This window comes from Eptatretus burgeri, chromosome 10, assembly GCF_056783735.1.
Source record: "Eptatretus burgeri isolate ZD-2024b chromosome 10, Ebu_testis_v1, whole genome shotgun sequence".
Classification (NCBI taxonomy): domain Eukaryota; kingdom Metazoa; phylum Chordata; class Myxini; order Myxiniformes; family Myxinidae; genus Eptatretus; species Eptatretus burgeri.
This window is the reverse complement of record NC_140970.1, coordinates 29,508,941-29,523,516: the sequence shown is the minus strand read 5'-3', so window position 1 is coordinate 29,523,516 and position 14,576 is coordinate 29,508,941. Positions and strand designations below refer to the sequence as shown.

Genomic DNA, 14,576 nt, shown 5'->3' with positions numbered 1-14,576 from the left:
AAAATAATTGGTGATTCAACTCAGTGAACTGATATGAAAATCCTCTTCAAATTTCAAGTGAATCGGATGAAAATTGAGGATTTTAGAAAATTGGCCGAAGTTGACCTCAAAAGAGTGACTGCTTTATCACATGGTCATGTAACATGTGGTAAAGTTTCAATTTTCTCCGCTGAACGGTTTTCGATCTCAACAAAATGCAGCCACGTATGACGTATGACATATGTACGTATGCTAACGATCGCTTAAACCTGATCTTCGCTTCGCAAGCGAAGGGTAATGAGTACGTACAATTGTAGACAACTTGTTTGATGCACAAATAAATTGATCGACTAACACATATCCGTAAATGATAGATAGTGCTGCCCTCTGGTGGAAACCAAGTAGAATTGCAGGAAGCTTCTGACATTTGTAGATGATGCGTAGATAGTTGAATATGTGCAAAAAGTAGCAAGAAAGCAAAAACTATGGCACTTATGTGGAATTTGTTTTGAAAGCCATTAATTAGACATATTGCCCGATGTATATTCCAAGTGTCAGCTCGTTTCAATGTTATAGCCTTTGAGATATGAGCGCCAACACATTTTGGGCGGACAGACAGACAGGCGGATGGACAGATTGACAGACACCAACATGAATTTTGAGGGTTTTCGTTAAAAACTCAAGAATGCGAAAATAGACATTGCTGAAATTTGGGACATATTACCTCAAGGATGTCCTTCTGAAATTTGCAGCGGATTTCATCCAGTCGAAGCTGAGAAACGAATTTTCAGCCCCTGTGTTAAAGTTGCAACCAGAGAAACTGTCCCAGAAAAGGGAGGGGTGTTTTGCACCTCCCTTGATTTGACCATAAGGAGCACCATTACCTAAACTTGCTTCAGCCCCACCAAAGTGGAAGCCAATACCAGAAACTAAAAGTCTATAACTCACCTCTCCACAAAGGACACTGCAAGATCTGTAACATTAACTAACTAATGGCAGCAGTCAGAACGCCCAATTTAACGTCTATTCGAGAGACGATACACACGTTGATGACTCACTCTGCATGGGAAAGACCAGAATGACAGTTTAATAGAGATTGGAACCCAGACTTAGCTCAGATGGGAGTGTGCACCCCTTCTCGCTCCAAGGCCATTTTAGCATCCCTCAAATGTAAATACAGATGAACAAAAATACATCCCTCTCTGTGGATGATGTTTGGTTTCGTCACAAAAGCAGTGACTGCATGTTGTGCTTGTACAGAAGGTGCAAATTAACTCAACAAAGGGGTTAATTGTACGTGTAAAAAATTTAATTCTCTGCAAAATTACGAATAAATGAATCCAAAAATAAAAAATAGAAGACCACTCGGTAGAGCACATACCTCCACCACGTAATGCCTGATCCATGAGAACATATCGGGCCCAATCAATACATTTTTGAAATATCACGCTATACAGTACTATATCATTTTTGGCCCGATCTCTCAATGGTGAAGAATCACTTTAAAAATTAAATAATTATCTTATCGAGATCTGGATTCAGATCTTCACCAAAATCGAATCAATTCTTTGTCACACACCAAATGTGTCCACCAAGTTTTGTCCAAATCTATCCACAACTTTTTGTAATATCATGCTACATATCATTTTTGGCCCAATCTCTCAATGGCAAATAATCATTAAAAAAATTCTAGAAGCTGGATCCGGATCTTCACGAATATCTAATCAGTTCGTCCTTGTCACACACCCAACCTGTCCACAAAATTTCATCCAAATCTGTCCACAACTTTTTGAGACATCCTGCACACAAACAAACAAACAAATGAAAAATCACTCGGTGACAACTTGGCGAAACCATATAGAACATACCTCAGCCAGGCTGAATAGTTTACTTTTTGTATCTCATTGATAGGTTGGATCTGATTCCAGACCTTAACCAAAATCGAATTGGCTTGTTCTTGTCACCTAACCAACTCTTCCACCTAATTTTGTCACAAGTCGTCCACAACTTTGGGAAAACATGCTATACATAGTTTTTGTCCCAATCCCTCAATGGTGAAGAATCACCTGCGAAATTCTCGAATCCGAATCCAGATTCAGATCTTCACCAATTTCAAAACAATTAGTCCTTGTCACACACCCAACCTGTCCACCAAGTTCCATCCGAATGCGTCCTCAACTTTTTGAGATATCATGCAATATCATTTTAGCGCCATCTCTCAATGGTGAAGAATCAGTTAAAAGTTTAAATAAATCTTGTATTCAGATCTGGATTCGGATCATCACCAAAATTGATTCAGTTCGTCCTAGTGGCACTCCCAACCTGTCCAGCAAGTTTCGTGTGAATGCATCCATAACATTTTTGAGATATTGTGCTATAGTTTTTGGCCCCATCTCTCAATGGTGAAGAATCGCTTTAAAAATTCTCAGATCCAGATCTGGATTTGGATCTTCACCAAAATTTAGCATTGCCATCCTTGGCCGGTCACCTAAACACACAAATTATTTCAAAATGATTGCTTGAAAACGAGCAGACAGACAAACGCTTCAGAAGTTTATTTTATTTTCAATTTTTTTTCACCGAGTAACAAACAAACAAAAAAAGGGGTGAAAACATAACCACCTTCACCTTCGGTGCCGTTGGTAATAATTCCCCAAAGCGAGCTAATCCCTTACTTCATTTACACTGCAGTATTGTGTTCTCAAAAGACATGGACTTTGTCATATCTGGTGCACTCTTCTTGCGCTCTCATTAAACGACTAAACAATAATTTTGTGTGGTGACTAAGGTCATGTGATTTCTTACAATTATGTGTTTTAATAGAAAGTTTTGATGTACTGTACATTAGAAGTGAAAAGTTGTAATTTTGCTAATAGAGTAAAAAGTCAAATATAACTCGCATTTCATTTGTTCCCAATTATTAAAGCTCAAATTAATTATCTTGCAGCCTACAAACATGACCTGGTGAAAATGATTCGGAGTGACACATCAGGAGAGTTCCGAAAACTTATGGAAACTCTTGCTCAGGTAATCTTCCTTGTTCCTCTTCTCTTGAATCCTGTTTTTTTTGTTACCTCTGTACATGTGTCAAGCTGTTACTCCTGTTTAGTGATCCTGACACTTGATCACTTGGTGTCCTCCAAGCAAGGCGCGCTATGCCTTGCACGTCTCATGCCCGAGTCCCTCTTCAATCGGAGCAAATTGCAGTTGGAAATGTGATTTGAAAACAATCAATGCTCTCCTGTTTTCACTTGCCGTTGTATAGTAGAGGGGCCAAAATGAAAAAGAGGCATATTTAAGGAGTTGCGTTACTTCGTCTGGTTGAAAATTTTCATTGGTTCTACTGTCGATGTAAAGGCCCGGTCACACCTTGACGTTTTAGCCAGCGATGGCAACGTATTAAAATGTATGTAAAACGCTGGCTTACGTTGAACTTTTGATGTTTTTTTTTTAAAGATTCAGACGTATTCATAGCGACTTGGTCTTATGTATAACGCATTGGTAATGGACACAGAACGTTTCGTTGTGTTATAGATAACTTATACCAACGAATGCTGAACCTGTTGTCAGCCTACACAACCTATGCCCAACGATAGTCTAACTTAGGCATAGCGCGCTGCACGCATCGCCGACGATGTCGTGACGTAGCCTATTAAAAGGCTGACGCACAACGATTCGAATCATAACTGCCGTAGAAATGGAAGTGTCAACATCGCGGTCACACCTTGGCGATCTTGCCAGCGTATGCCGACCTAAGAAAAATGTGTCTAAAACGTTGGGGCACGTCAAATACAGTATGAGCAAGTTTGGTATACGTGAGTAGAACGCTAAAGTACGCTATCATACGTCGTAGTAAGTAGAGTACGTCAAGAAATTTTAAACATGTTCAAAATTTTACGACGTACTCGGCGTATGACGCACGTTCCGCATGCGATGGGGATAAGTTTTACACACGATATGTGGACGCTTACACACGTCCACAAACGCTACTTATAAGCTACTCATAAGTCGAAACACGTCGCGGTAATGTCTTTTTTACGCGAAACTTATTTCTAACTTATGTTTGACGTGCTTTGAACCAATTCTTTACGTAGTCCCAACACACATCGACGTATGTAGACGTATTCCAATGACGTCTTCCGGTCGACAAAAAAAAATAAATGAACGTGTTTCTAGCTTACAACTGCCATATAAAGACGTGTTCCCAGCGGTTTTGGGAATTGGTATATAAAAATGCTGCTCATAAAAGGGGAACCCAACAGTGTTTTCGAGTCCTTTTTGAGTCGATGTTCATGTCAGCAGTATCGGTATTAGTATTAGTATTAGTAGTAGTTTGTTCATGTTGGTAGTAGTAGGTGAGTGTGAGGGGGAGGGTGTGGGTTATGATGGATCGTCCTTGCGTTTAACGATTTAAATGATAAACTCAACGATTTAAATGGCTGCATCTCCACTATTGAAAGTAGACGCTTGCGCTCAACAATTGGATTTTTTTTACACTCAACGACTTTTAAACGGTACCACTCAACTATTTTCATTGTTTACAATGAACGATTTAAATTGCTGTCACTCGCCTTTGTTTTTTGACGCTGGGGTTTGGAAATTTGAAGCGTTTCTTCTGAACGTGCTAAAATGCTCAAACTCGACTATTTTAAATAGACGCTGCCGATGGACAATTGGAATCATAGCCAAGCTAGACATCGAAGTGTGAACATCCTCGTCATGCCGAAGAAAAGTTTGAAGAATGCTGCAAATAAGTGTCCTGGCCGTGGCCGTGGAAGCTGACGCAAGGACGATCCATTATACCGACGTCTTTCAGCCTATGAGTAACTTAAAAGTAACGTCTGTCGATGTGTGGCAACGATCGCGTAACGTGCCAACAACACGTTAATCATGGGTTAGAAATAAGTTTCGGGTACGCTAAACATTACCTCGGCGTGTCTCAACTTATGATTAACTTACAAGTAGCATGTGTTGACGTCTGTCAACGATCGCAGACCGTGCATACAACTTGTGGCCAGCATAGCGGAACGTGTGAGTCATACGCCGGCATACGTCGTGAAATTTCAAGCATGAAAAAATTTGAGGACAACCGAAAAGTACAACGTTTAAAGCCAGCGTACAACGACGTATGGCAGTGTTTTTCAGCGTGCTCTCAATGTTATGAAAACTTACCCATAACGTATTCAATGTGTGCCAGCGTTTTAGAAAAAAAATTCAAAAATCGGCATACGTTGGCTAAAACGTCAAGGTGTGACCGGGCCTTTTGGTACATATATGGGGGTCATCACCAGAGTGGATGTAGGGTTTGAAGGTGGTGCAATTTTAAAAATTTGCTTTATACAATGACTTTTGACCTGCACATTGGATTCTCCTGCTAAAGTTACAAGGGGGCAGAAATTATTCACCACTTTTTATTGTTGAGGGGAGGTAACAAGTCGAACAAATAGACAAAATGAAAATCGAGATCAAATATTTGCCTTTAATTTTTTTTTCATGATTATGGTATCATGAAACATTCAAAAAGTCATTTTCCATTAAAATGTGTTAGATCATGAATACTTTTTTTTGTAAGTCATATTTTTGCAACACCAAACTATGTCAAAACCCTCTGTCAACTAAACGTCATGTTCGGCAGTTTTTCAATGTTAAAAAAGACCAACATTACAAGGAAATTTTGCACAGGAGGAGGCCATTCGGCCCATCATGCCTGCGCCACACCAATACCAGATTTAATAAATCCCTCAATACCCCTTCCCATCGTGTGCAACCTTTTGGCTGCTGCACTGGTACTCATTTCACCGACCTCGGAAGGATGACAGGCTGAGTCAACCCCACCTGGTGTTAATTCAGCAGCCAACGGGGCTTGAACTCAGGACCCTAGGATCCCAAGCCACCACCCTAACCACTAAGCCAACACCAGGTTCAAACATACCATACTAAATGGTAGCTAACCCTATCCCTATTATCCCTTACCTTATCATTATTATTGTAATAAGATACATGTATACATTTATGTCCAGTCATTATCCACATAATTCAAAGTTGCATCAAAAGTATTCATTGCGACATCTTGTAAATTTGTGTTTATTTGGGTGATATAGATCGCAGTAAATTATTTATACACTGTTGTAGAGATAATTTAATTGTTGAAAATTAAAGAGGTTATAAAGGGTCAATTTACATATTGTGATGTAACTCTGTTGAGAAACCTAAATGTGGAGCGCACTAAAATTTTCGGTTTTCCTACTCAAACCTGTGAGTAGGGTAAGAATACTGATTCTGGCTCACTTTTCCCCATGTAAATGAATGGGGGATTTTCAGCGATTTATATTTTTTTTCCCTAAAAATAAATCCCCTTTTTATCCCAAGGTATATTTATTTGTCTCCCCTTTTAACCTGGAGGTTGAACCTCATTGAATTGAACAGCTCACTCATTGAACCTATAAAGATTTGTTCATTCTCAAATTCCTTCAATAGTTTAATTTTCTTTGCACAATAATCCCCATCTAAAATATTGACAAACAAAACATTTGAATCTTTATATTTTTTAAGATACCCCATTTGTGCCATTACGAAATGATAAACTTCTCTTAATGCTCTTGTTTGACCACCTCCTGAGCCACATATCATTTTGAGATTATAGTAAATTGTTTTTTCATTGTTCAATTGATAACCATCAAAGTTTTCAGTCCATTCAAGGATATTCATTTTTTTCTTTACATCCTCTAACTTACTAGTTTTTAAATTAATTCGCTTATTTGTTTTATTTACCTTTGTTTTAGTTATTTTTTCAATAAGACTTATTTGATATTTTTCACATTCATTATGTTTTCCATTTATATACCAAGACTGAGATTTTCTCCACTCTTTAGTTTGATTAATACATGGTTTGACCATTTAGATATTGTGAAAAAACACGGCGGTAGTCCTTAAAAACCCTAACCCATCTTTCCATCGTAAAAACACAATCTATTCTATACACTCTATCATACAATATCCATATGGAACACAATCTATTCCATTATCTAAAATAAATCTCTTATCATCAAAGGCTCCTAATGCCTTTTTATTTAGTTCTTCACTATACATCTTATGTTTATAACTTCTTATTGTATTCATTTTCCTATATTCTTCTTTCTTCTTCATCAAACCTGAAAGCCTTAAAAGACAGAATTGGAAGAAGAGAAAAAAAAAAACGTAAAAAATATATATCGGTGGAAATTTCATTTTGAAAAAGACACTGTGTTGACGAAGGGTTGGGGGGTTGGGGTTGAGATTTTGAATGTGAGGGTTGAGACACACACACACACACACACACACACACACACACACACACACACACACACACGTTAAGCCTTGACTATTCAGTTGAGGATTCTGTGTTTGTGGTTCACAGATCTAAGAACGTCCCCCTTGACACACATTATATACTGTAATACACCTCGGACTTGGCCCTCGAGTGTCCACAACGGTGTATAGTAGGAGGGAGTGAAGCGCCAACCTATTGCTCCCATTACACACACACACACACACACAAACAAAAGTTAAGCCTTGACTATTCAGTTGAGGATTCTGTGTTTGGGGTTCACAGATGTAAGAACGTCCACCCCTTGACACACATTATATACTGTAATACACCTCGGACTTGTCCCTCTAGTGTCCACAAAGGTGTATTATCTGCTTAGTTTTGTCTTTTGTAATTCCTGTGAATAAAATGAACCTAAAATCTCTTCCCCTTCCAAATCATATATTTTATAAGTCCAAGGAACTGTATCTATTACATCAACAATTTTAAAAAGTTCTTTCGTCCATCGTTCAGTAAAACCCTTTTCAAAATGAGATTTCCACCTATATATTCTTACGATATCACCAACTTTGAACTTAGGTTTTCTGACATTAATCTCTTTTTCATATTTTAATTTTGTAAATGTTTCTGATGGCTTCATATTCGTTGATGTGTGAATCGTGTCATTATACTTATCCACAATATCCTGAATAAAAGATGACCATTGTTGTGAACCGAGTTGTGTGAATTTTTTATATAGTCTCTCTTTTAAGGTACGATTAAAACGTTCAACAACAACTGCCTTCCCTTCATTAAAGGTACTGTATAATGTAATACTGTTATTTTTTAGAAAATTCATAAATGTCTTGTTATAAAACTCTCTACCCTCATCAGTCCACAATTTCTTAGGTTTTCTCTTACTTTTATTAAATATCTGTTGAAAAGCTAACATAAGAGTATTACCTGTTTTGTTTTTTAAAGGGACAACCCACGCATATCTACTCCTCAAATCAATAACGGTTAAAGCATACTTGTACCCCTTATCATTATTGAGTTCAATCAAATCAGCAGACCAGATATAATCAACTTCCTTGGAATAAACTTTCCTTCTCTGAAACTTTGTGAATATTGGTTTATGTAATTCATCAGCTAATTGCTCTTCAGTCTTAATGGCATCATTAGAGCCTATAAGTTTTTGAATTTCCAAGTCCAAGTTTCAATTTAGCACTAATCATCTTCTTCACGATGAACCTATCAACTTTTTCTCTCAAGGTTGGATTTTGTATCAGAGACAAATTATACAACATTTCTCTATCGGCTTCATGCTTTTCTTCCAACGTTGTGGTATTCCCATAATCAATATCGTGTCTCATGCACACTTCATCAACTCTATTGATTGGTTTACTCCAGGATTTAGGATTGTCTGCCTCATCTAATCTTTTATCCAAGTTTGTGCCTGGACCACAGAAAGAATAACCTGGAAGATGTAATTCCCCTGGTATTCCAGTAGTTGTAAATTTACTTCCTGATAAAAACTTTTGTATATCTCCTCCGAGTTTGTGTTTGGAGATAAATTGATTTTTTTGAACCACACACCGAACATATACCTTTTTGTATAACCCTGTTATTTTTACTTTTAATATATGAAATATTTTTAGTATTAGTTTTCTTTTTACATTTGAGACAATAACTCATTTATTTATGAGAAAAATTCCTGCAGAGTGCAAAAACCTTTTTAGTTTCCAACATGCACATTTGAATCTTAATTTTTAAAACATAAAGAATCCTTAGAAATGCCTTCACTCTCTCCTCCATTTATTTAAGAAAAAACTTGAATTAAAATCCATATCTTGTCGATGCTAATAGTCTTGTCGAAAGTATTGCAAATAGACTTGTCAATTCTTTGTTTTCCTCCTCGGTGGGTTGAGTTATTTTCTGTAATACCTCTATTCTTTTTTGAATCTCACTGGTTTCCATATTTTGATATTTATTCATTCTCTCTCTTTCCTCCTTCTCTCTCTTCTCCTTTTCCTCCTTCTCTCTCTTCTCTCTATTCTCTCTTTCCTCCTTCTCTCTCTTCTCCTTTTCCTCCTTCTCTCTCTTCTCTCTTTCCTCCCTCTCTCTATTCTCTCTTTCCTCCTTCTCTCTCTCCTCCTTCTCCTTTTCCTCCTCTTCCCTCTCTTCTTCAACTCCTTCCTCATCCCTTACTATACTTGAATCGTTTACACCCCATAGAATATTATACATATATTCATCAGGATTTCTTGTTATTCCTGTATCCAAAATAATTTTTTTTACAACAGGAAACCAATAAAATTTCTTTTGAATTTCTAAAAGAGCCTTACCTTTTCTTAACCTTATAATTTTTTCATTATTTAACATTCTAATTAAATCTAAAGTTGTCGGTTTATCAACATCAGCATAATGCCAATCTTTTATTGAAAATACCTCATTCTTATGTTGTAGAACATATTTATTAAAATACCGAATACCCTTTTCTTGAAGGTATGCTTGAACACAGAAATGATAATTTTCTTGAAGCCTTCTTGCTGTCATTTATGTATTAGAAATATATGTTAGAATAATATTATGGCACGAAACACCTCCCCATCTTCCCATAGTTAAATCATTTTGTATTTCCTTACTTATTATATATAATCCTGTTTTTTCTGTTTTCATGAGATAAACAAGGGCAAAACCATTATTATATTTACCCTTATTAAATTCTTTTATTTGTTGTTTACTAATCGTGGCTCCACAAAACTCATTCTCGATACCAAGTGGATAATATTCTTCCTTACGAGACTGATTTAATTGTTCCAGGTCTTCGAGGTTAATTTTAAATGACCAATTATACCCTAAATCATTCATATCATACCCCCATTGTTCTATTCTCATACAAACGATACGCCCTTCTTTATAAAAATTTATTTTAATTCGAACTGTGAATTCTGTATGACCTGGAGATAATATCAACACTTCTGTATCTTTAGAATACACAGCCGTTTTATTTAAGTATATATATTGTGATAAATCGCTTAATCTCACCAAGTCATTCGCGTCAGTCGGGCTTGGATAATTTTTTAATTTATAAGCATTTTTCATGTTAATATTTTTGTTTATATTATATTTATGTCGTTCAGCCTGTGCCTTTGTGTAATAATTTGATAAATCAATATCCAGTTCTTGAGATACACCAAAGATAGAACCATCTTTACCAACATAAGTCATTTATATTAGATTAAAAATAATATCATAAAATTTTTTATTTTTGTTGAGTTGAAATAACACATATAGACATAATTGACCACAACACTTGGAATTTAATTCTTGGACTTGAAATGTTTGATAAACACCATTCTGTAAGAATTTTATGACTTCAACAGGTGGTGGAAGACCAAAACTATCAAAATAATATTTGTCTTGACTATTAAAAATACAAACCCAATGAGAACCGTTCCCATCATTATCTTCTAAGTTCATAATAATATTCTTTGTATGTTTCGACACATTTGTTAATTCATCTCTCATACAAATAACCACATTATGAATTTTTAATTTCTTACAATATTTGGCAAGTTGTAAATTTGATGTTGTATTCTTTCCAAATTCTTTCAACCACTCATCAATGCTCATTTATTTATTAGAAAGATATAATCCATTACCTCTTTTCGTTAATTTTACACCTGCTTGTGCTATAGAAGAAAGCATATCTCCAACTAACAATCTCGCTTTATCAGGCAGACCTTCAAGTTTTTCAGCAAAATCTACAATTACACCACTTCCACTAATTTGTTTCTCCAACTCTTTGTTATGTCTTTCCAATTCTTTTTGAGCCTGGAGTTGAGCCTTCCTTTCGTTGGCAGTTTTGACCGCTGTTGAAATACCACCCGTCAATGCTCCAACCGCACTTAAACCAGCAAATAAAGGAATTAGAAATGGGAGAAATCCTCCACTCGTCTCTCTTATTGAATATTTTTTCAACATTGGTTTTGTCATTTTAATTTTAAGTGAGCCAGTGTCATTCAAGATTTTAACCTGTTCTCTTGTGAGCAAAACATCAATTCTTACTGCTCCTTTTCTCTGAATTGTATTAACGTTAATCGTACAAGGCTTTTGATTTTGAACACAAGATGATAGTTTATGAAGATTGATTTGATTAACATATACCCCAGTTGGTACTTTGCCACTCATTTATTTAACAAAAAATTATGTGAGACTAATCATCACACCATTATCTGTATTAATCTGCAATTCTGTTTCTTCCAAAAGCAAACAATATGTATCAACTTCTTCACTCTCTCCTCTTTCAATGTATAGGGAAGTATCCACTCGATTAGACTTTATAGTTTCTTTTTGAGCGCTCAGGTCAAACGTATAGATTGTATACAAACTTTTAAATGCTGTCATATCCAAAATAGGTTCTTTATTTCCATTACTTTCACACACCTTTTGGTAAGACTTGTATGCTTCAGCAAAATCATTTTTTTCCCAATTAATTTCAAATCTATCTCGTGGATAAAATGTTCCATCTAGAGAAACGCGAAGTTGTTTCACCTTAGCATTATCACTCAATGCATTATTCTTATCAGTCGCAGTATCACCATCTGGCTTTTTAAAAATCATCCACAGATATCGTGGCTTTCCTTCCAGAACACCCAAATTCCACGTGTAAGTAGTTTGATTGAGTTTAACGTGTTGACATCTTCTTTTGAGGTATGATACACTGAGTGGTTTTTTTGAGTTAAGTCTTCGATTCAACATCTCTTCTGTTTTAAGATTAGGAGTATATTCACTGATATACCAACTCATCTCCTCAATTACAAATTTATTCTGATCACCAAAAGCATTACCAACACCAAAAAGCAATCTATTTTCATTATCATTCCTTTGTAGTTGAAATCTAATTTTAAGACCATACAGAACTTTATCATAATCACAAAATCCAAATATACCTTTAAGAGGAACTGCCACAGTAAAACTATTTTCTGCTTTTGTATCATCATTATACATTCCTTTCCTTTGAATATATCCAGGGTCTGTGTTTGTTCCCGTTGACATATCAGGAATAAAACCTTCGACAGACCCCTTTCCCATTCTATCACTGAATGTATAGAGTGTAAATTTCATCATTTCAGATACAGCAGAGACATAATCAACCGCTTCAACTTCTTGTGTTCCAATATACAATCGCACACTATCAAACATTTTCCAGAAGAAATCATTTACAAGTGTAGCGTTTGTGTTATTCCCAGCCTTAGTGAATTTAAATTTACACAACAAGAAACTTTCGGAGAGATTCAAATAGGTTTGTTGATTATTTATTTCAAAACTTTTTGTACCATTTGTATTCCAGTCTGTTCCAGTTATTGCATTTACCTTGAAGTAATCTTCTTTTTTAGTGGAGTTTGAGATAATAATAGTATCATCCAAATCATAGATACTATCAATTGCTTCCATACTTGTATTTATTTAGGAAAAAAGATGTTAAAACTTTTGAAACCCTGATCCAAGTATTTGAATTATTTTCTGTCGTTCTTGGGGGACAACTGAGTTTTACCTTTCTTAATTTCTTTTATTGCTTGTAATTTATGAGATTCTTTCTGAGCATCTTTTATACTCTTTACAGCACCTGCTACATTTCCCACAGCAGAAGCAGTTGAACCAATTAGGTCTTTATGTTTAAGAATAGTTGAACCAATACCCATGAGAGTATCAATTATCCCATCTCCTCTAAATTGATGTCCGACACCCCTTTGTCTCTTAGGTTTATAGTATCCTCTACCAAGATACATACCTTCACCCTTGTAGTACGGGAAAGGAACATCCCATCCCCTGTAATTATTTTATATTTTCCCAACTCGTGCTTCCTCACAATAACCATCGTATTTATTTATTGAAAAACTTCACGTAGGTGAATTCTGATGGATATAACTTCTCCATTAAAAGAGATCACACGATTATCTTGGTCGGTTATCCTAAAATTTACTCTGTGTATGGTTTTTCCTGACACAGGTAGATAAACCAAATTTTTAGGCTCCATATTGAATTTATAACCAATTGGGGTTGAGTATGCGCTGAATGAAAATATTGTATTTGTTTTTAATCCATCATTATAAGCACCATCAATCAAATCACAGTGAATTAACACCGAATTTATTCCTGAGGATATTTGAATGACATTATCACTGTAAAACGTCCCATTAGTTTCAATCTTTTTGAGGAGAAACCTAATAACTCTCTAAATGAATTATCAATTGTGAAATCAACCTTGTAGTTATTTTTAACTTTAATCGTTGATTTTGAAGTATGTTTTTGAATGTTTATAATAATATTTTTTGGTTCATCACCCTGTTCTTTCATAAGACGAGCAATTTCGGAAGATATTTGAGAAATCTCGTATGCTCCGGGTGAGACTGTTATCGTTTTGTATCCACTTCCCGGATTATAACTAAACTTGTCATTTTTCTCGGTTATATTAAATAAGGTATTATAAGTCTCCATGGACAATAAAGATGCCTCATATTCTTTTGTTGTGTCAAGTTGTAGTGGGTATGGGAATGAAGATGTGTGGTCGCTTGTTGTGAAATTAAAACTCAGGATTGTGCTTCTCATCTTATTTAATATGAGATAAAATGTCTTTATATTGAGATTTATTAATTATTTTCATATTCATCAACTGGTCTAAAATGGCTGATGCTTCATTAAAACAATTGTTATTTCCAGCCTTCTTACTGCCGAGCAACAATAACAGTCTATTAACTAATTGCGATGGGTCATTTGGAAGAAAACTAATACCTGAACCAAGGATACTTAAAGCCTGAATAATGTGTTTCTCCTTCTCATTCTTCCTACTTTTACCAGAAAGAATAACCTTATAATTTAGAGTGTTCAGCAAATCAATATATACTCTATCATCATTATTTTCCATATCCAATGGTTTATCAATATACTTTGATTCATCCCTCACAGTTGAACCTTGCCTTCCATCTTTTGTGAGAAGAAACATTAATCTCGGAGTTAGTTTAACAGGGGGTTGAGCAGAACTTAAGAACCTTAATTCATCATTAAATATCAATACCTTTTCTTGAACAAGATGAAATATTGCTGGTTGTTCTGTTGGAATGAGTCCTGCTTTGGTTTTTGAATCTGCTGAATATTCATTGTTTTGAACAGCATTCACAATATAATCAGGGGGTTGATTAATCTCTTCCAGTTGTTGAAATAAACCTTCATCATGTTCTAATTCTCCAATATGCTCTAATTCTTCCTCCGTCATTTGACTGAAATCTTTTAACATTTGGAGCTTTCT

The 14,576-nt window shown here is 35.6% G+C and overlaps 1 protein-coding gene across 3 annotated transcripts in view; it reads left to right on the top strand.

Annotated features, from left to right (window-relative positions):
- The window catches only part of LOC147018194 (annexin A2-like), a 104,156-nt gene that overhangs the window by 53,148 nt on the left and 36,432 nt on the right, over positions 1-14,576 (top strand). For all 3 annotated transcript variants that reach the window (XM_085897655.1, XM_085897653.1, XM_085897654.1), the window contains one exon: positions 2,927-3,006. In XM_085897655.1, coding sequence (XP_085753781.1) covers positions 2,927-3,006 — 80 coding nt within the window. The remainder of the gene's footprint in view (positions 1-2,926; positions 3,007-14,576) is intronic.